The sequence below is a fragment of the Rhinichthys klamathensis genome, unplaced genomic scaffold (genome assembly GCF_029890125.1).
Source record: "Rhinichthys klamathensis goyatoka isolate OS25496 unplaced genomic scaffold, OSU_Roscu_1.1 h1tg000204l_1, whole genome shotgun sequence".
In the NCBI taxonomy this organism is placed as follows: Eukaryota; Metazoa; Chordata; class Actinopteri; order Cypriniformes; family Leuciscidae; genus Rhinichthys; species Rhinichthys klamathensis.
In genome coordinates, this window is record NW_026606729.1 from 174513 (window position 1) to 195000 (window position 20488).

The window sequence follows — 20488 nt, forward strand, 5'->3', positions numbered from 1 at the left end:
ATTACAGCAAAAAAAAAATACACCACTTTACAGTGTGATATTTTAATAAAAATTTTAATACAGAACAAATGTTATAATATTTTGGGTTCAGTCATAGTCGACTCGTCGTCCTTGTTTTGTTGCAGCATGTATCTTCTTCTGTTTGAGTCTTTCCAAATTTCTTTTATCTAATCTAAAAAAAAACAAAAAAAAAACATTATTGTGACAGTGTTGCATTAGTGCTTCTCTGAAGGACACAGTTGTGCTTTCATGCTCTGTAACCTGTGATCTCTGTAACCTGTGATCTCTGTAACCTGTGATCTCTGTAACCTGTGTGCTCTGTAACCTGTGATCTCTGTAACCTGTGAGCTCTGTAACCTGTGAGCTCTGTAACCTGTGATCTCTGTAACCTGTGATATCTGTAACCTGTGATCTCTGTAACCTGTGATCTCTGTAACCTGTGATCTCTGTAACCTGTGATCTCTGTAACCTGTGATCTCTGTAACCTGTGATCTCTGTAACCTGTGTGCTCTGTAACCTGTGAGCTCTGTAACCTGTGATCTCTGTAACCTGTGATATCTGTAACCTGTGATCTCTGTAACCTGTGATCTCTGTAACCTGTGATCTCTGTAACCTGTGATCTCTGTAACCTGTGAGCTCTGTAACCTGTGATCTCTGTAACCTGTGAGCTCTGTAACCTGTGATCTCTGTAACCTGTGATCTCTGTAACCTGTGATCTCTGTAACCTGTGATCTCTGTAACCTGTGATCTCTGTAACCTGTGATCTCTGTAACCTGTGATCTCTGTAACCTGTGATCTCTGTAACCTGTGTGCTCTGTAACCTGTGATCTCTGTAACCTGTGATCTCTGTAACCTGTGATCTCTGTAACCTGTGATCTCTGTAACCTGTGATCTCTGTAACCTGTGATCTCTGTAACCTGTGTGCTCTGTAACCTGTGATCTCTGTAACCTGTGATCTCTGTAACCTGTGATCTCTGTAACCTGTGATCTCTGTAACCTGTGTGCTCTGTAACCTGTGATCTCTGTAACCTGTGATCTCTGTAACCTGTGATCTCTGTAACCTGTGATCTCTGTAACCTGTGATCTCTGTAACCTGTGATATCTGTAACCTGTGATCTCTGTAACCTGTGATCTCTGTAACCTGTGATCTCTGTAACCTGTGATCTCTGTAACCTGTGTGCTCTGTAACCTGTGATCTCTGTAACCTGTGATCTCTGTAACCTGTGAGCTCTGTAACCTGTGATCTCTGTAACCTGTGAGCTCTGTAACCTGTGATCTCTGTAACCTGTGATCTCTGTAACCTGTGATATCTGTAACCTGTGATCTCTGTAACCTGTGATCTCTGTAACCTGTGATCTCTGTAACCTGTGATCTCTGTAACCTGTGATCTCTGTAACCTGTGATCTCTGTAACCTGTGATCTCTGTAACCTGTGATCTCTGTAACCTGTGATATCTGTAACCTGTGATCTCTGTAACCTGTGATCTCTGTAACCTGTGATCTCTGTAACCTGTGATCTCTGTAACCTGTGATCTCTGTAACCTGTGATCTCTGTAACCTGTGATCTCTGTAACCTGTGATCTCTGTAACCTGTGATATCTGTAACCTGTGATCTCTGTAACCTGTGATCTCTGTAACCTGTGATCTCTGTAACCTGTGATCTCTGTAACCTGTGAGCTCTGTAACCTGTGATCTCTGTAACCTGTGATCTCTGTAACCTGTGATATCTGTAACCTGTGATCTCTGTAACCTGTGATCTCTGTAACCTGTGATCTCTGTAACCTGTGATCTCTGTAACCTGTGATCTCTGTAACCTGTGATCTCTGTAACCTGTGATCTCTGTAACCTGTGATCTCTGTAACCTGTGATCTCTGTAACCTGTGATATCTGTAACCTGTGTGCTCTGTAACCTGTGATATCTGTAACCTGTGATCTCTGTAACCTGTGATCTCTGTAACCTGTGATCTCTGTAACCTGTGATATCTGTAACCTGTGTGCTCTGTAACCTGTGATCTCTGTAACCTGTGAGCTCTGTAACCTGTGAGCTCTGTAACCTGTGATCTCTGTAACCTGTGATCTCTGTAACCTGTGTGCTCTGTAACCTGTGATCTCTGTAACCTGTGATCTCTGTAACCTGTGATATCTGTAACCTGTGTGCTCTGTAACCTGTGATCTCTGTAACCTGTGATATCTGTAACCTGTGATCTCTGTAACCTGTGAGCTCTGTAACCTGTGAGCTCTGTAACCTGTGATCTCTGTAACCTGTGATCTCTGTAACCTGTGAGCTCTGTAACCTGTGATCTCTGTAACCTGTGATCTCTGTAACCTGTGTGCTCTGTAACCTGTGATCTCTGTAACCTGTGATCTCTGTAACCTGTGAGCTCTGTAACCTGTGATCTCTGTAACCTGTGATCTCTGTAACCTGTGTGCTCTGTAACCTGTGATCTCTGTAACCTGTGATCTCTGTAACCTGTGAGCTCTGTAACCTGTGATCTCTGTAACCTGTGATCTCTGTAACCTGTGTGCTCTGTAACCTGTGATCTCTGTAACCTGTGATCTCTGTAACCTGTGATCTCTGTAACCTGTGATCTCTGTAACCTGTGATCTCTGTAACCTGTGATCTCTGTAACCTGTGAGCTCTGTAACCTGTGATCTCTGTAACCTGTGATCTCTGTAACCTGTGATCTCTGTAACCTGTGAGCTCTGTAACCTGTAACCTCTGTAACCTGTGATCTCTGTAACCTGTGTGCTCTGTAACCTGTGATCTCTGTAACCTGTGATCTCTGTAACCTGTGATCTCTGTAACCTGTGATCTCTGTAACCTGTGATCTCTGTAACCTGTGATCTCTGTAACCTGTGATCTCTGTAACCTGTGTGCTCTGTAACCTGTGATCTCTGTAACCTGTGAGCTCTGTAACCTGTGATCTCTGTAACCTGTGATCTCTGTAACCTGTGTGCTCTGTAACCTGTGATCTCTGTAACCTGTGATCTCTGTAACCTGTGTGCTCTGTAACCTGTGATCTCTGTAACCTGTGATCTCTGTAACCTGTGATCTCTGTAACCTGTGATCTCTGTAACCTGTGATCTCTGTAACCTGTGATCTCTGTAACCTGTGAGCTCTGTAACCTGTAACCTCTGTAACCTGTGATCTCTGTAACCTGTGATCTCTGTAACCTGTGATCTCTGTAACCTGTGATATCTGTAACCTGTGTGCTCTGTAACCTGTGATCTCTGTAACCTGTGATCTCTGTAACCTGTGATCTCTGTAACCTGTGATCTCTGTAACCTGTGAGCTCTGTAACCTGTGATCTCAGTAACCTCTGTAACCTGTGATCTCTGTAACCTGTGATCTCTGTAACCTGTGATCTCTGTAACCTGTGATCTCTGTAACCTGTGTGCTCTGAGAACGAGATCCTCCACTGACGGTTCTGGCTTCTGTCGACTGGCTTCAGTGATCATCTCGGAGATCTTCTGGAGACAGTCTTCAAGGTTCCTCTGCTGGCTTCTGGTCATCTCTGAGGTCACAATTAACTCTCCTGCTTTGTTGACACGAGTTTTATTCTGTTGACACAGGTATTTCTGCCATGAGCAGTGCATGCGACACAAAGTATGTATGTTATTATATGTCATACTCTCACCTTCAGAAGAATCTCTCTCCTAACTTCTTCTGTAATCCATTCAGCCGTCTGCACATGGAAACGCACCTCTGCTTTCGTACTGACTGCAAACAAATATTACAGAATGTTAAGTGACAATAGTGATTCTTAAATAAACAGCACTAGTGATTAGTGATTAGTGCTGGGCAGTATACTGGTTCATACCGAATACCGGTGTTTATTTTTGTTATGATCTGAATTTTTAATATACCGCAATATTGGTGTATGTCGCTTTAACAACGTTGGGAACGCGTTGTGACACTGTTTGAGAGGGTCAGACTCTTCTTTACACTGTTCGCTGTGGTGATGCACAGCTGTGTGTGTTACTGAGCCTGATGGTGAAGATGGAGAGGTTCAACTATAATTGATAGCGTTCAATTTATATTACAGTGTTTCCCATACATTGGTTCACAATATCAACAGCCTTTTGGAAAAACTATTTGTGGTTGGCATTGACATGGTTGAATAAACATGAGCACTGCATGTTATAAAGTCAAAGCGTGGCGCGGGTGTTTTTATATGAACGTATCTGAAGTGAACTGACAGTCTTTGGAAAAGTTTCAATGTTCAATTGAATCTTTCTTGATCTTTCCTGTTAAAGCAGCGTTTATGAACGAGATTTCTGCCGCTCCTACAGCGCCTCTTTATAAACAGCCTCGCAAACCTGTAACAATACTAGCGTGGATTTTTTCTACAATATTCACTCATGCCAGTAAAATAGGGCATTCTAAGTCCATCTACTGCAGTATTTCCTCTCTCAATCATTGGTTAACACCCAGTCTTGCTTGGAAAAAAAAAATACCGTCATATACCATGAAACCGGTATAATTTTGAAAATACCGTGATGTGGATTTTTGGTCTCACTGCCCAGCACCAGAGCCATAGAGAGAGAGAGTTGCGACACTCCCATCAGGGCTCGACATAAGCAATGGCCCGATGGCCCGGGGCCAGTAAAAGTGTATGTCGGGCTAGTTGATTGGCCAGTCACTTGCCCGCGCGGGCCAGTAACTGGCCATCAGCAAAACAAACAGCAAACGTCATACACAGTGGCGCGAAGAGTGTCAATGTTTCTTCAGGTTATTTATAACGTGTTAAAATGTCAAAGAACTACGAGGCTAATACGAGAAAGAGTACCGAAACCCTGTATTAAACGGGACTGAATTTTGAAAGACCGCGCTGTATCGATAAGCTCGGACGTTATCGGTTCTGCTGTCGGTACTGGAGAAATACACGTAGGCTATCATTTATTATTGCTATAAAGACGTTTTTTTTTTTTTTTTTACCATCTCGCTGAGTCGCCAGCCATTTCTATAATAAAATTAAACCATTTGTCTGTGATGCATTTTTGCTATTCGCGCAGTCCAGAAGAGAGAGAGATCTCACGCGGTGCCACAACACGCACAACACCTGACGGAGGGGGACAGAACTAAACATTCAAGTTATGGTTACACTTTAGATCTGTGATATTAGTATGATTTTATTTTAGATTTCGGCTTCCAAAGATTATAGAATATATTTGAGGTAAAACCATTAAAAACTGCATTCTGTCTAGCGCAACTTCCTTCCCTTCGCAGCAGTACGCTGTCCTTAAAACTCAAACTTTAAGACAGAATCAGCACGATCGGTGATTGTTGTAAAATGCAGTCTCGTCTGTTGCTAAATTGCAGGACGCGTTTAATAATAAAAAGAGCTATTAAAAGCACAAAAATCTGCGCAAGAGATGCGGTTCCCAATGCAGCGCGCGCTCCGAAACATACCATAACGAGACAAGCAAATTATACTTTGGGCTTCATGTGCGGGTCTAAACGATCAAATGTACACAAAAATGTGTCAAAATGACTGGCTTGGAGATTCACTTAAACAGTTTATGTCTAAAATGGACGCAGTTATGGAAATGGTTGGGAGAAAATATGGTGCATCAGTAGACTATTAGATCTGCACTTGTTCTTAACCCTTTGATGCACAACATGGGTCTAAATAGACCCGACTGAGTTTTAATTGTCTATATCTTTGCAAGAAATTAATTTCATCATTCAGTATTCCAGGTATTTCTCAATTAACTTGTTTTTGATCATCACAAATCCTTATTTTTATTTTTACTTTCTTACTTTTTGAATAAAAATAGTTTTTGTATCACAACCCTTCTAATGCGCAACATGGGTCTAAAAAGACCCGTATTCATTTCCTATGTTATTTCAGTGATGGCTGAGTGTTTTCTTTGCTGAATCTTTAAAATATATGTATTTTATCATTTGTTATTCCAGGTATTCATTAAATATCTTGTTTTTGATTTCCACAAATCATTATGTTTATGTTTCCTTTCTTACTTTATAAACAAACACAGTTTTTGTATTTCTACATCAATTTTACATACACGGGTCTAAAAAGACCCGTATTCATTTCCTATGTTATTTCAATCATGGCTGAGTGTTTCTTTGCTGAATCTTTAAAATATATGCATTTTATCATTTGTTATTCCAGATATTCATTAAATATTGATATTTATGTTTTCTTTCTTACTTTATATACAAACATTACATTACATACATGGGTCAAAAATGACCCATATAGAAACCTTTGATATTTGCACATATTTGCAAGTAGGAACATATTTACTGCATAAATACTATTACTATAGTATTATTACATAATACTATTCACCTGCCACACATTTCACAACTCAACACTGCTGCTTTTGTATATTTGATGCAAGTCTTATTTTATTTTAACCACAGAAAATATTTGATATTTTGTAAAAGATAACTGGACATAATATTTGAATATTAGGTTACTTGACCATGAAATCCTAGTGAGAAATTACTTGTGAGAAAGAGAAACATATCCAATACTATTAGCTAGCTAGCTGTCGACCTATTCTATTCTAGCTAGCTAATGTTAGCTACACTAAAAAAAGATGGGTTTTTAAAGGGGAACTCAGCAACTCTAGCTATTTCTTCGCTGATCTTCACTTTTGTTGTCGCATGTTTTCTCAACGAGCTCCCCCTACAGCTGTGGGACGTATATTTCACAACAATGTTGTAAAAAAAACTCACTTGCGGCCCCTCCTCCCCCTTTCTACCGCTGCTCATGTGCATTTGTTATTATCGGAGCCGGCCAACTTTATCGTGTGGAGCTATACCGAGGTGGGTAATACATCATACACAGTGAGGGCGGCGTGTGTGTTTATGTCGAATTGCCATAAAGCATTTAGCGTTTCTCACTCGTTCTCGCTTCTCACAAGACTTCCTGTTTCCAACTTACTGGGACGTTAGTCCCCATGTTGCAAGGTTGGTTTTCCGCCTAGGAACGTTGGGGGGAGCAGAGAAAGTCACCATTTTCACCAGAACAGGTTATTAAACCATCCAAATGATTTCTAAACGGTTTTATTAAGTTGAAATAGTTGCCAAATGCCCCTTTAAAGCTTATTTACATGTAATAGGCCTAAAAGTTCTATTAAGAACCGTATAGTCTTGAATAAGCCATTATGCTGAAATGGTTCGATGTGTTAAGAGTTTAGGGTCCTTTTTTCCCCGCCTTTTGATTTTAAAATCTGTAACTGTCAAAGCCACCTGAAATAACATAGGAAATGAATACGGTCATTTTAGACCCGTGTATGTAAAATTGATGTAGAAATACAAAAACTGTGTTTGTTTATAAAGTAAGAAAGAAAACATAAACATAATGATTTGTGGAAATCAAAAACAAAGATATTTAATGAATACCTGGAATAACAAATGATAAAATGCATATATTTTAAAGATTCAGCAAAGAAACACTCAGCCATGATTGAAATAACATTGGAAATTAATACGGGTCTTTTTAGACCCGTGTATGTAAAATTGATGTAGAAATACAAAAACTGTGTTTGTTTATAAAGTAAGAAAGGAAACATAAACATAATGATTTGTGGAAATCAAAAACAAGATATTTAATCAATACCTGGAATAACAAATGATAAAATACATATATTTTAAAGATTCAGCAAAGAAACATTCAGCCATCACTGAAATAACATAGGAAATGAATACGGGTCTTTTTAGACCCATGTTGCGCATTAGAAGGGGTATCCATAGCTTGCGCATCAAAGGGTTAAAGGGGAAGCAGTCTAATAAACATGCTGACGATCACGCCATTACTGAGAATCAAACAACAAAAGGCACAAAGAAAATCACTCGCAGCTCTCTTGAATGAATAACTTTAGCTTTAATAAGTAAGATGAGGAGACTGAGAAAAAAAGAGAGAGGGAGATGAGGAGAAAGCAGGTATTGACAAATTTACTGCACACTGACATTTGGTTATTTTTGCATGTGTCCAGGGGCTCTCTCTTAATTCCTGAACTCCCTTCGCTGTTTTGATTAATCCTATACAATAAATACAGTTTATTTCTTTCAGGGCCAGTCAAAATATAGAAGGGGCCAGCAAAACTCTGATCTACTGGCCCCGGGGGCCAGTGGGGATTTTTTTTTATGTTGAGCCCTGCTCCCATAGACCGCCACAGGAACTCTGGAATGCGGAAGTAACGCGTGTCGTGGAGCGGCCGATAGTTCCAAACACTGATAGTTTCTCCATTGAACCCCATTCATTTTCAGTGCTTCCGAAGTACGCTCGCTGGTAAATTAATGAAATTACTGTATTTTTTTTTACTTTTACACACATTAGCCGACCTCTCGTGAATCTAGTCTGTAGTTATATTTTATGTAGCCAGTTTTAGTAAATGTTTATTGGAAGATAATAGGTTAATTGCAGCTATAGCTTACGTGACCAACACTTCACTAACGTTAGCTAACTTACGGTAACTAATGTATATAATATATAATATTTTTTATAATATTTTATATGTATGTATTTATATATATATATATATATATATATAGCCTATATATAATATTATATATACATACACACACACACACAATTCATTTATTTAAATGGGTTAGGGTTATGCATATATGTGCTTATATGTATTTAGGAACATAGTTAAGTCACTCATTAACTATCTCTCCGGTTTAATTTTATGAAGAATATTTTTCGGTTGAATATTTACCGAACATTGCTGTATATAGTCGTTGCTTTCTACGTTATGGGAGCAGTCTATTTCCCTCCTAAATCATTCATTTGTACATGCACAGCGTAATTATTATTATTTATATTTTATGTTGGTTGGAATTCTGAACGGACTGCAGACCTCTTTGCGTGATCACGAAGCGGAATTTATAAGCAAGATCACGGGAATCAATAGCCTAATACAGCCCAGTTGTGCTCAAATAAATATCATGAGACGTCCATCATCAGATGAATGACATGGAAAAGTTAAGTTAGAGCCGCTAAAGCCAGTACTACCCATGCGAACATGAACACTAGCGTTTCCCTCCAAAAATATAGCCTATAAACTTATCTAAGTTGTCACCCTGCCTCTCCAAATGCAAAACTGACATTAACAAAATGCAATAACAGCTGAAAAAGTACTTGGGTGTGTGTTTTATTTTATATTTACCGTTTAATAATGCAATCGCTGCTGTCTGTCCATAGAAGAACATGACAGCCCGCGTGTGTTTTGGAACTATTGGGGCTTACATGAACCACGTGACAGCCGCCGCTGCGACATCAAAGCGTGTCGCAACTCTTTCTCTCTATGGCTCTGCCCAGCACTACAAGTGATCGACAGAACACCTTCACATTGAACACTAGTCATAAAACACAGTTTACCCTTGTTGACATGTTGACCGCCTGGTCCGCTGCTCCGACTGTATGTTATCTTCAGTTTATCTGGGAAAAAGACCGTTTCAGCAGATTCAGACTTCAGCCAGTAACATCATGATCTCAGTCAGTTATAATAACATCATCATGATCTCAGTCAGTTATAATAACACCATCATGATCTCAGTCAGTTATAATAACATCATGATCTCAGTCAGTTATAATAACATCATCATAATCTCAGTCAGTTATAATAACATCATAATCTCAGTCAGTTATAAAAACATCATGATCTCAGTCAGTTATAATAACATCATCATGATCTTAGTCAATTATAATAACATCATGATCTCAGTCAGTTATAATAACACCATCATGATCTCAGTCAGTTATAATAACATCATGATCTCAGTCAGTTATAATAACATCATCATAATCTCAGTCAGTTATAATAACATCATCATAATCTCAGTCAGTTATAATAACATCATAATCTCAGTCAGTTATAATAACATCATAATCTCAGTCAGTTATAATAACATCATAATCTCAGTCAGTTATAATAACATCATAATCTCAGTCAGTTATAATAACATCATAATCTCAGTCAGTTATAACAGTTATAATAATGAGGAACTCTTACCAACCGGGATGCGCGAGAGCAGATCGTCCTGTCAATAAACAGAAACATTGTGTTAACATAAGCAATGTGATGTTGCACGCAATCTAGAGAAAATACAGAAGAACATGTTTCACCTGTGTAAAATGCGATGCTTTTTTCACGTGGAAATAACTGCTGTCTGCATAGCGCTTCGATCGCGTTTGGTTACTATTGAATACAGTTACTAATCGACGGCATATATTCCTCGAGCATGACAGATTGTACCGCTGTAAGAAACAGAAACTTGTAACCATAGATGCCGCCGCCATGTTGAAAATAAAGAAACACGTGTAATGAAAACATCCGCTTATGCTTCGAATGGGCGGTACTTCACAGAGCCTTCATATACAAGTAAATAGAAATGCTATAAAGCTGGAAAAAATAAATCCTGTATAGCTCATATCCATTGATCTGATTTTTTATATATATTGGCAAAAATCTGTTGTCCTATACCTTTTTTTTCCAAAGCCACAGCTTTAATGGACGAATTATTCAGTCCTAGCAACTATCTATTTGTTTTTAAATGTATCAATGGGCTAGCCCCAGAGTACCTTACAGACCTTGTCACGTTGCATAGGCCCTCCAGAGACCTTCGTTCAGCCAGTCTGATGGTCCTGGAGGTTCCTAGATCGAAACGGAGATCCAGTGGTGGTCGAGCCCTTTCAGTGGCGGCTCGCACTCTCTGGAACTCACTGCCTGTATCTGTGCGGACTGCTAGTAGCCTGTCCACTTTTAAATCATTGCTGAAGACTCATTTGAAGTAGCTTTTGGCACAGGGGAACTGTCTTGATGAATGGTTTAATCTATGTGTACCTTTATTTTTAGCATTTGTTATTTTATTGTGTTTTTATCGTATCAGTCTGTGACTAATATCTTTGTGTTTTTTTTTTTTTTTTACTGTGAAGTACTTTGGTAGGCCTTGGCCTTGGAAATGTGCTATATAAATAAATGTGACATTGACATCTGTAATATTAGATCCCGACACTGCAGCTGCCCGACACAAACTCACCGTCAGTAGAACTGAGTAGAATCAGATGTAACCTGTGGCTTTAATCGTTAAATTGCTTTCATTTGTATTAGGATTTCAAGGAGAACATTTGGGACAAACATGTTGGTTGTGATAATGACTTTTCAGTGGTCATTTTTTACAAAAATAATTTAAATAGGTCTATTTGTGTACAATGTGGGTATTAAGACAAATGTCGACTGTTGGTGTTTATGTTCATATTAATTGTTTTACAGAATTAACGACATTTTAACATTTCATTTTATAGTTAACGGAACGACATGTGTAATTATTTTCCCTTATCAATGCTAGTAAACAACAATAGGGAAGGTTCCACCGAGATTTGAACTCTGATCGCTGGATTCAGAGTCCAGAGTGCTAACCATTACACCATGGAACCGCTTAAGGCCACAAGGCGCCAACAAGTGCTGTTAAACATTTATATTGTTCATGTTTAGCTTCGAGCAGAGTAATATTCACTTATGTATCATTAAATCTCCGAGTAGTTTCTCCTCTACGTAGCCATTGGGAACACATTATCCAAAATGTACCCATCTTTGTAACATATTAAAGTTAAATTCTCCAGAGTTAGACCGACTGGTTGAATGCGCTGTGGTGTAAATACTGTATAAATATAACAGCAAAAGCAGTCACCCCAGATGGGACTCGAACCCACAATCCCTGGCTTAGGAGGCCAGTGCCTTATCCATTAGGCCACTGGGGCAGTGACGGAAACAGGTCGGAACAGTTTCATACTTCAACACTGATTCACGTAGGCGCTTCCGCTTTTTCTTCTTCACTTGGTATTTTATTGTCGCCTACAACATCAGTTACGCTCCTGTATATACAAAACTTTAGCAAAATCGCCTGTTTCTTGTAGCACAGAAAATATATATTTTATAAAGTAACATTAGCGATTGGCAAAACTCCGACAGGCAGACAGACAGGCAGACAGACAGACAGTAGGCACTTTATTTCCTGACAGACAGACAGTCATGATGTTAAACTGTGCTGTGTAGCATTAGCATTAGCCTACAGCTCTAGGAATGCCGTCCTCTAGTTAGGGTTACAGTCTTTTCCTTTTGATTAGACAAATAACATCAAGCACTATGAATTTATTACCATCAAATCCTCACGGTAATGGGTTACTTTATGCTGGATTTAACCAGGATCACGGTAAGATGTTTACTATTAGCTAACGCAAGCTAACATCACTCTGATACTTACCGTTCCCGTTATGAATCAGAGGCCAGAGAACTGTTATTTACTGAACACATTAAAACACATCAGTGTTTTCATTTAGTTTGTTGTTGCCAATCCAAGCGTCTAGTTGTAAAATGTGTTAAACTTGATGAACATGACTTGTTAAGCTAGCGAACAGCTGATTAGCCACAACATCACATGAGTGTTTCCCTTTAGGGCTGCTGTCAGCGTTTTATGTTGGGGTTTTTAATTGACCAACAATTGTAGCTATATATGAGTATCAACTGTAACGTTGAAAAAAGTGACCACAAGTTAGGTTATCAAGTAATCAAGGTTATCAAGTACTTATCAAGTAAACAAACACTGACCGTTGATGTAGCGGCTAACTGTAATAGCGATAGCTTTAGTGTTAATCTGAGCAATTGGATTTCAATCAACCTAAATAATACACTACAATGTAAAGTGTTTTAAAAGTCTATCTAAATCCTATTACGTGCCGTATGCGATGTGTTAATAACTATGCCACAATATGGGCTGAAATAACGGTATTATAGCCAATTAACATACGCATTTATGCAGGTTTCTCTCTGTCATTTACCGCTAATAATCATAATTGTGTGTAAATAAGCTCTTCTGAAGCTTTTAGATCTCAATGTTTAATCTAGTCCTAAAACATGTTTGAGCTGTTTTAACTAAAAGCATAGCGTAAAATATGTCACTGCCACTGTTTTGTCTCAGGATTCAAACCAGTAATGTGTTTTTCTAAGGCACGATTATAAAAGCTAAAACCTAATTGAGCTAAGGTTTAATCCTGGCTTAATCTAAGCCCTGTCTGTGAAACCAGGCCTAAATATCCATCAATCTCTTAGTTGTACTTCACTCTGTAATCGCTTCCCAGGCAGAGGAAAATAAATGGATTCTCATAAATAAACTATGTTCTGAAGCCACACAGACACAGGCTTGATGATCTGATGCTGAAATGTCTGTTTTGCCACCAGGATGTTTTGCGTGTGGAATGGAGAATGGATTCAGGGTTTATAACACAGACCCGCTCAAAGAAAAAGAGAAACAAGGTGAGTCTGCAGTGTTCATTCACGAGATACAGATGGACAGAAACACTTCAGATCAGACGGCAATATGTGGAAGTTAGTAACTACTTTAGATTTTTGCTTGTGTGATTTTTAAATCTTGCTTCATATTAATGAATATACATACAGCTGAGGGAAAATATGCATTAGTGTTTAGTTCACCATCGTCAGAAGAAGGCATGATGACTCAGGAGTAATTTCTCAGAGTAGATACAGACACACCTAGATCCGTCACTCTCAGCGTCACACACACACACGTTAGCAGCAGTTATTCATTCACCAGTTTATGGGATCCAGTGTGAGTTTATGGGATCCAGTGTGAGTTTATGGGATCCAGTGTGAGTTTATGAGATCCAGTGTGAGGCTATGGGATCCAGCGTGAGTTTATGGGATCCAGTGTGAGGTTATGAGATCCAGTGTGAGGTTATGAGATCCAGTGTGAGGTTATGGGATCCAGTGTGAGGTTATGGGATCCAGTGTGAGGTTATGGGATCCAGTGTGAGGTTATGGGATCCAGTGTGAGTTTATGGGATCCAGTGTGAGGTTATGGGATCCAGTGTGAGTTTATGAGATCCAGTGTGAGGCTATGGGATCCAGCGTGAGTTTATGGGATCCAGTGTGAGGTTATGAGATCCAGTGTGAGGTTATGGGATCCAGTGTGAGGTTATGGGATCCAGTGTGAGGTTATGAGATCCAGTGTGAGGTTATGGGATCCAGTGTGAGGTTATGGGATCCAGTGTGAGGTTATGAGATCCAGTGTGAGGTTATGGGATCCAGTGTGAGGTTATGGGATCCAGTGTGAGGTTATGGGATCCAGTGTGAGGTTATGGGATCCAGTGTGAGGTTATGGGATCCAGTGTGAGGTTATGAGATCCAGTGTGAGGTTATGGGATCCAGTGTGAGGTTATGGGATCCAGCGTGAGGTTATTTATTTATTTATTTATTTATTTAACAGGGACAGTGTATGGCATTCAGCCATACCAGAATTAGCTACAAGCTAAATTTCATCTGTAGTCCCTGGGCAGGAAAGGAAAACATACAATTGACAATCCAACAAACACATATAAATATACCATAAAACATCATTACACAAATCGCTATGGGATCCAGTTTGAGGTTATGGGATCCAGTGTGAGGTTATGGGATCCAGCGTGAGGTTATGGGATCCAGCGTGAGGTTATGGGATCCAGCGTGAGGTTATGAGATCCAGCGTGAGGTTATGGGATCCAGCGTGAGGTTATGGGATCCAGCGTGAGGTTATGAGATCCAGTGTGAGGTTATGAGATCCAGTGTGAGGTTATGGGATCCAGTGTGAGGTTATGGGATCCAGCGTGAGGTTATTTATTTATTTATTTAACAGGGACAGTGTATGGCATTCAGCCATACCAGAATTAGCTACAAGCTAAATTTCATCTGTAGTCCCTGGGCAGGAAAGGAAAACATACAATTGACAATCCAACAAACACATATAAATATACCATAAAACATCATTACACAAATCGCTATGGGATCCAGTGTGAGGTTATGAGATCCAGTGTGAGGTTATGGGATCCAGTGTGAGTTTATGGGTTCCATTGTGAGGTTATGGGTTCCAGTGTGAGGTTATGGGATCCAGTGTGAGGTTATGAGATCCAGCGTGAGGTTATGAGATCCATTGTGAGGTTATGGGATCCAGTGTGAGGTTATGGGATCCAGTGTGAGGTTATGGGATCCAGTGTGAGGTTATGGGATCCAGTGTGAGTTTATGGGATCCAGCGTGAGGTTATGGGATCCAGTGTGAGTTTATGGGATCCAGTGTGAGGTTATGGGATCCAGCGTGAGGTTATGGGATCCAGCGTGAGGTTATGAGATCCAGTGTGAGGTTATGGGATCCAGTGTGAGGTTATGAGATCCAGTGTGAGGTTATGGGATCCAGTGTGAGGTTATGGGATCCAGCGTGAGGTTATTTATTTATTTATTTATTTATTTAACAGGGACAGTGTATGGCATTCAGCCATACCAGAATTAGCTACAAGCTAAATTTCATCTGTAGTCCCTGGGCAGGAAAGGAAAACATACAATTGACAATCCAACAAACACATATAAATATACCATAAAACATCATTACACAAATCGCTATGGGATCCAGTGTGAGGTTATGAGATCCAGTGTGAGGTTATGGGATCCAGTGTGAGTTTATGGGTTCCAGTGTGAGGTTATGGGTTCCAGTGTGAGGTTATGGGATCCAGTGTGAGGTTATGAGATCCATTGTGAGGTTATGGGATCCAGTGTGAGGTTATGGGATCCAGTGTGAGGTTATGGGATCCAGCGTGAGGTTATGGGATCCAGCGTGAGTTTATGGGATCCAGCGTGAGGTTATGGGATCCAGCGTGAGGTTATGGGATCCAGCGTGAGGTTATGGAATCCAGCGTGAGGTTATGGGATCCAGTGTGAGGTTATGGGATCCAGCGTGAGGTTATGAGATCCAGCGTGAGGTTATGGGATCCAGCGTGAGGTTATGGGATCCAGCGTGAGGTTATGGGATCCAGCGTGAGGTTATGAGATCCAGCGTGAGGTTATGGGATCCAGCGTGAGGTTATGGGATCCAGCGTGAGGTTTTGGGATCCAGCGTGAGGTTATGGGATCCAGCGTGAGGTTATGGGATCCAGCGTGAGGTTATGGGATCCAGCGTGAGGTTATGGGATCCAGCGTGAGGTTATGGGATCCAGCGTGAGGTTATGGGATCCAGCGTGAGGTTATGGGATCCAGTGTGAGGTTATGGGATCCAGCGTGAGGTTATGGGATCCAGCGTGAGGTTATGGGATCCAGCGTGAGGTGAGGTTATGGGATTCAGCGTGAGGTTATGGGATCCAGCGTGAGGTTATGGTTATGGGATCCAGCGTGAGGTTATGGGATCCAGCGTGATCCAGCGTGAGGTTATGGTTATGGGATCCAGTGTGAGGTTATGGTTATGGGATCCAGCGTGAGGTTATGGGATCCAGCGTGAGGTTATGGGATCAAGCGTGAGGTTATGTGATCCAGCCTGAGGTTATGGGATCCAGCGTGAGGTTATGGGATCCAGCGTGAGGTTATGGGATCCAGCATGAGGTTATGGGATCCAGCGTGAGGTTATGAGATCCAGCGTGAGGTTATGGGATCCAGCGTGAGGTTATGGGATCCAGCGTGAGGTTATGGGATCCAGTGTGAGGTTATGGGATCCAGTGTGAGGTTATGGGATCCAGCGTGAGGTTATGGGATCCAGTGTGAGGTTATGGGATCCAGTGTGAGGTTATGGGATCCAGCGTGAGGTTATGGGATCCAGTGTGAGGTTATGGGATTCAGCGTGAGGTTATGGGATCCAGCGTGAGGTTATGAGATCCAGTGTGAGGTTATGGGATCCAGTGTGAGGTTATGGGATCCAGCGTGAGGTTATTTATTTATTTATTTATTTAACAGGGACAGTGTATGGCATTCAGCCATACCAGAATTAGCTACAAGCTAAATTTCATCTGTAGTCCCTGGGCAGGAAAGGAAAACATACAATTGACAATCCAACAAACACATATAAATATACCATAAAACATCATTACACAAATCGCTATGGGATCCAGCGTGAGGTTATGAGATCCAGTGTGAGGTTATGGGATCCAGCGTGAGGTTATGGGATCCAGTGTGAGGTTATGAGATCCATTGTGAGGTTATGGGATCCAGCGTGAGGTTATGGGATCCAGTGTGAGGTTATGAGATCCAGTGTGAGGTTATGGGATCCAGCGTGAGGTTATGGGATCCAGTGTGAGGTTATGAGATCAATTGTGAGGTTTTGAGATCCAGCGTGAGGTTATGGGATCCAGCGTGAGGTAATGGGATCCAGTGTGAGGTTATGAGATCCATTGTGAGGTTATGAGATCCAGCGTGAGGTTATGGGATCCAGCGTGAGGTTATGGGATCCAGCGTGAGGCTATGGGATCCAGCGTGAGGTTATGGGATCCAGCGTGAGGTTATGGGATCCAGCGTGAGGTTATGGGATCCAGTGTGAGTTTATGGGATCCAGCGTGAGGTTATGGGATCCAGCGTGAGGTTATGGGATCCAGCGTGAGGTTATGAGATCCAGCGTGAGGTTATGGGATCCAGTGTGAGTTTATGGGATCCAGCCTGAGGTTATGGGATCCAGCGTGAGGCTATGGGATCCAGCGTGAGGTTATGGGATCCAGCGTGAGGTTATGGGATCCAGTGTGAGGTTATGGGATCCAGTGTGAGGTTATGGGATCCAGTGTGAGGTTATGGGATCCAGCGTGAGGTTATGGGATCCAGCGTGAGGTTATGGGATCCAGCGTGAGGTTATGGGATCCAGTGTGAGGTTATGAGATCCAGTGTGAGGTTATGGGATCCAGCGTGAGGTTATGGGATCCAGCCTGAGGTTATGGGATCCAGCGTGAGGCTATGGGATCCAGCGTGAGGTTATGGGATCCAGCGTGAGGTTATGGGATCCAGTGTGAGGTTATGGGATCCAGTGTGAGGTTATGGGATCCAGTGTGAGGTTGTGGGATCCAGCGTGAGGTTGTGGGATCCAGTGTGAGGTTATGGGATCCAGTGTGAGGTTATGGGATCCAGTGTGAGGTTATGAGATCCAGTGTGAGGTTATGGGATCCAGTGTGAGGTTATGGGATCCAGTGTGAGGTTATGGGATCCAGTGTGAGGTTATGGGATCCAGTGTGAGGTTATGGGATCCAGTGTGAGGTTATGGGATCCAGTGTGAGGTTATGAGATCCAGTGTGAGGTTATGGGATCCAGCGTGAGGTTATGGGATCCAGCCTGAGGTTATGGGATCCAGCGTGAGGCTATGGGATCCAGCGTGAGGTTATGGGATCCAGCGTGAGGTTATGGGATCCAGTGTGAGGTTATGGGATCCAGTGTGAGGTTATGGGATCCAGTGTGAGGTTGTGGGATCCAGCGTGAGGTTGTGGGATCCAGTGTGAGGTTATGGGATCCAGTGTGAGGTTATGGGATCCAGTGTGAGGTTATGGGATCCAGCGTGAGGTTATGGGATCCAGCGTGAGGTTGTGGGATCCAGTGTGAGGTTATGGGATCCAGTGTGAGGTTATGGGATCCAGCGTGAGGTTATGGGATCCAGTGTGAGGTTATGGGATCCAGTGTGAGGTTATGGGTTCCAGTGTGAGGTTATGGGTTCCAGTGTGAGGTTATGGGTTCCAGTGTGAGGTTATGGGATCCAGTGTGAGGTTATGGGATCCAGTGTGAGGTTATGGGATCCAGTGTGAGGTTATGGGATCCAGCGTGAGGTTATGGGATCCAGCGTGAGGTTATGGGATCCAGTGTGAGGTTATGGGATCCAGTGTGAGGTTATGGGATCCAGCGTGAGGTTATGGGATCCAGCGTGAGGTTATGGATCTGCTGTGGACTCAGTGCTTCTCTCTTCGCAGAGTTTCTGGAGGGAGGAGTCGGGCACGTGGAGATGCTTTTCCGATGCAATTATCTTGCGCTTGTTGGAGGCGGGAAAAAGCCAAAGTACCCTCCCAATAAAGGTATATTTCTCTTTGAGATGGACGCTGAAGGCTTTATGGCATAATTTGCTAAAGTTGTGAAGAAGGTAACACACATTTAGTGCATGTTCTACTGAATTAGTGGTTACTAATCTGTAAAAACATATGTTTGCATGTTTCCTGCGTTTGTGTTAGTGATGATTTGGGATGATCTGAAGAAAAAGACTGTGATAGAGATCGAGTTTTCCACCGAGGTCAAAGCTGTGAAGCTTCGCCGTGACAGGTATCTGAACTCAAGCTCAAGTTCCTCTAGTTGCATTTAATAGCCTATTCTTTGGTATAATATTTGTTCGATTTTGATGCTGAAAATATCTGACAGCTGATATGAGTTTCAAACCTGTAGAGTTTCTTTGTTCTGTTGAACGCAAAAGAAGTTATTTTGAAGAATACTCTACGATCCTCTGACTCTAGCCTTCTCAGCATCGCCTTGCTTCAATGGGGGCAGATGTGGAATCACTCTGTTCTGTTAATACTATTTCTGAATTCAAATCCATGCTCAAAACTCACTTATTTTCTGAATGTTATAATTCTTAAGTTGTACTGCATTTATATTTTTTATTTTTTTTATGTATTCTGCTGGGTGCCGCCCCACTTTCAGTACTTACACTCTCATCTACCTACTGTTGTTTTGTCCGCTGTCTTTGTCCACTGCCTTTATTGTTACTTGTTTATTGTAAAGCGTCCTTGAGCTCTGGAAAGGCGCTATATAAATAAAACATATTATTATTGTTATTATTATTATTATAATCAGACATCTGACTTTAGCTGTTGACTTCCATACTGGGAAAAAAATACTCTGGAAGTCAATGGCTAAAGTCAGATGTCTGATTACCAACATTCTTCAAAATAACTTCTTTTGCGTCCAACATAAGTAAGAAACTCGTACAGGTTTGGAACAGCTTGAGGGCAATGAGTGACAGAGTTTTCATTTTTGGGTGAACTGTCCCTTTAAGACACCCTAACGGTCCAATAGCACAAGTGCCGCTCGGCTTCTGTAGCGTCATATTAAATGTCAGCATTAGAGCCATAATTTCAGGTTGCTTACCCATCCTGACACTGACGGACAAATGTTGTACAGTAAAACCAGTCAAATTATCATGATCTTGATACCATAACAAAACCTCTTGACTGAAACAATACTTAAAGTTAGCGCATAGCGTTAAAATATTTTTAATTTATGTAAATATTGCTTTTATAAAGTGAAGAAAATGTGAAAGTCAGTAATACAATGAATAACAAAGGATCGCATTACAATTAATAAATCAAAGAGTGTTTTTTTAGAGGCTTATTAAAGCGACTGAAGTAATTATTGCTGGTTATCGCGTCCATGAGCTCAACACACGCTTCAAAATCACACACACACATACAAACAGTGCATTAATGCTGGTACATTCGACCACACTGTTCCGGAGAAACATTAATACTCATCTTTAAGTTCCTCCTCGTTTCAGGATCGTGGTGGTCCTGGATTCCATGATTAAAGTCTTTACGTTCACCCATAACCCTCATCAGCTGCACGTGTTCGAGACCTGCTATAACCCCAAAGGTACGTCAGCGCGCTCACAGAGTTTAGCATGCTAGTCAAGCATAAGATCTGTGTGTTCTCACTCTGATCGTCTCTGCAGGTTTGTGTGTCTTGTG

General features: G+C 41.3%; 2 protein-coding genes and 2 non-coding genes across 4 annotated transcripts in view; 1 reads left to right on the plus strand and 3 right to left on the minus strand.

The window, feature by feature from the left end:
• Nucleotides 1–26: 26 nt before the first annotated feature.
• Nucleotides 27–10295, minus strand: mrpl58 (mitochondrial ribosomal protein L58). Its single transcript, XM_056263250.1, has 6 exons — nt 10109–10295; nt 9996–10023; nt 9362–9421; nt 3638–3720; nt 3391–3560; nt 27–172 (listed from the first exon to the last, which is right to left on the minus strand). Exons 1-6 carry the CDS (start codon nt 10280–10282, stop codon nt 88–90), a joined length of 600 nt encoding a protein of 199 aa, XP_056119225.1. The 5' UTR covers nt 10283–10295; the 3' UTR covers nt 27–87.
• A 1052-nt stretch (nt 10296–11347) lies between these two features.
• Nucleotides 11348–11419, minus strand: trnaq-cug (transfer RNA glutamine (anticodon CUG)). The gene has a single exon. It is a non-coding gene; the product is annotated as a tRNA-Gln (tRNA).
• A 251-nt stretch (nt 11420–11670) lies between these two features.
• Nucleotides 11671–11743, minus strand: trnar-ccu (transfer RNA arginine (anticodon CCU)). The gene has a single exon. It is a non-coding gene; the product is annotated as a tRNA-Arg (tRNA).
• Nucleotides 11744–11855: 112 nt separating this feature from the next.
• The window catches only part of wdr45b (WD repeat domain 45B), a 27483-nt gene continuing 18850 nt past the window's right edge, over nt 11856–20488 (plus strand). The window contains exons 1-6 of the mRNA XM_056263247.1: nt 11856–12195; nt 13221–13295; nt 18728–18829; nt 18983–19070; nt 20299–20393; nt 20473–20488. The exon at nt 20473–20488 is cut by the window's right edge and continues 175 nt beyond it. Coding sequence (XP_056119222.1) covers nt 12129–12195; nt 13221–13295; nt 18728–18829; nt 18983–19070; nt 20299–20393; nt 20473–20488 — 443 coding nt within the window. The 5' untranslated portion in view covers nt 11856–12128. The remainder of the gene's footprint in view (nt 12196–13220; nt 13296–18727; nt 18830–18982; nt 19071–20298; nt 20394–20472) is intronic.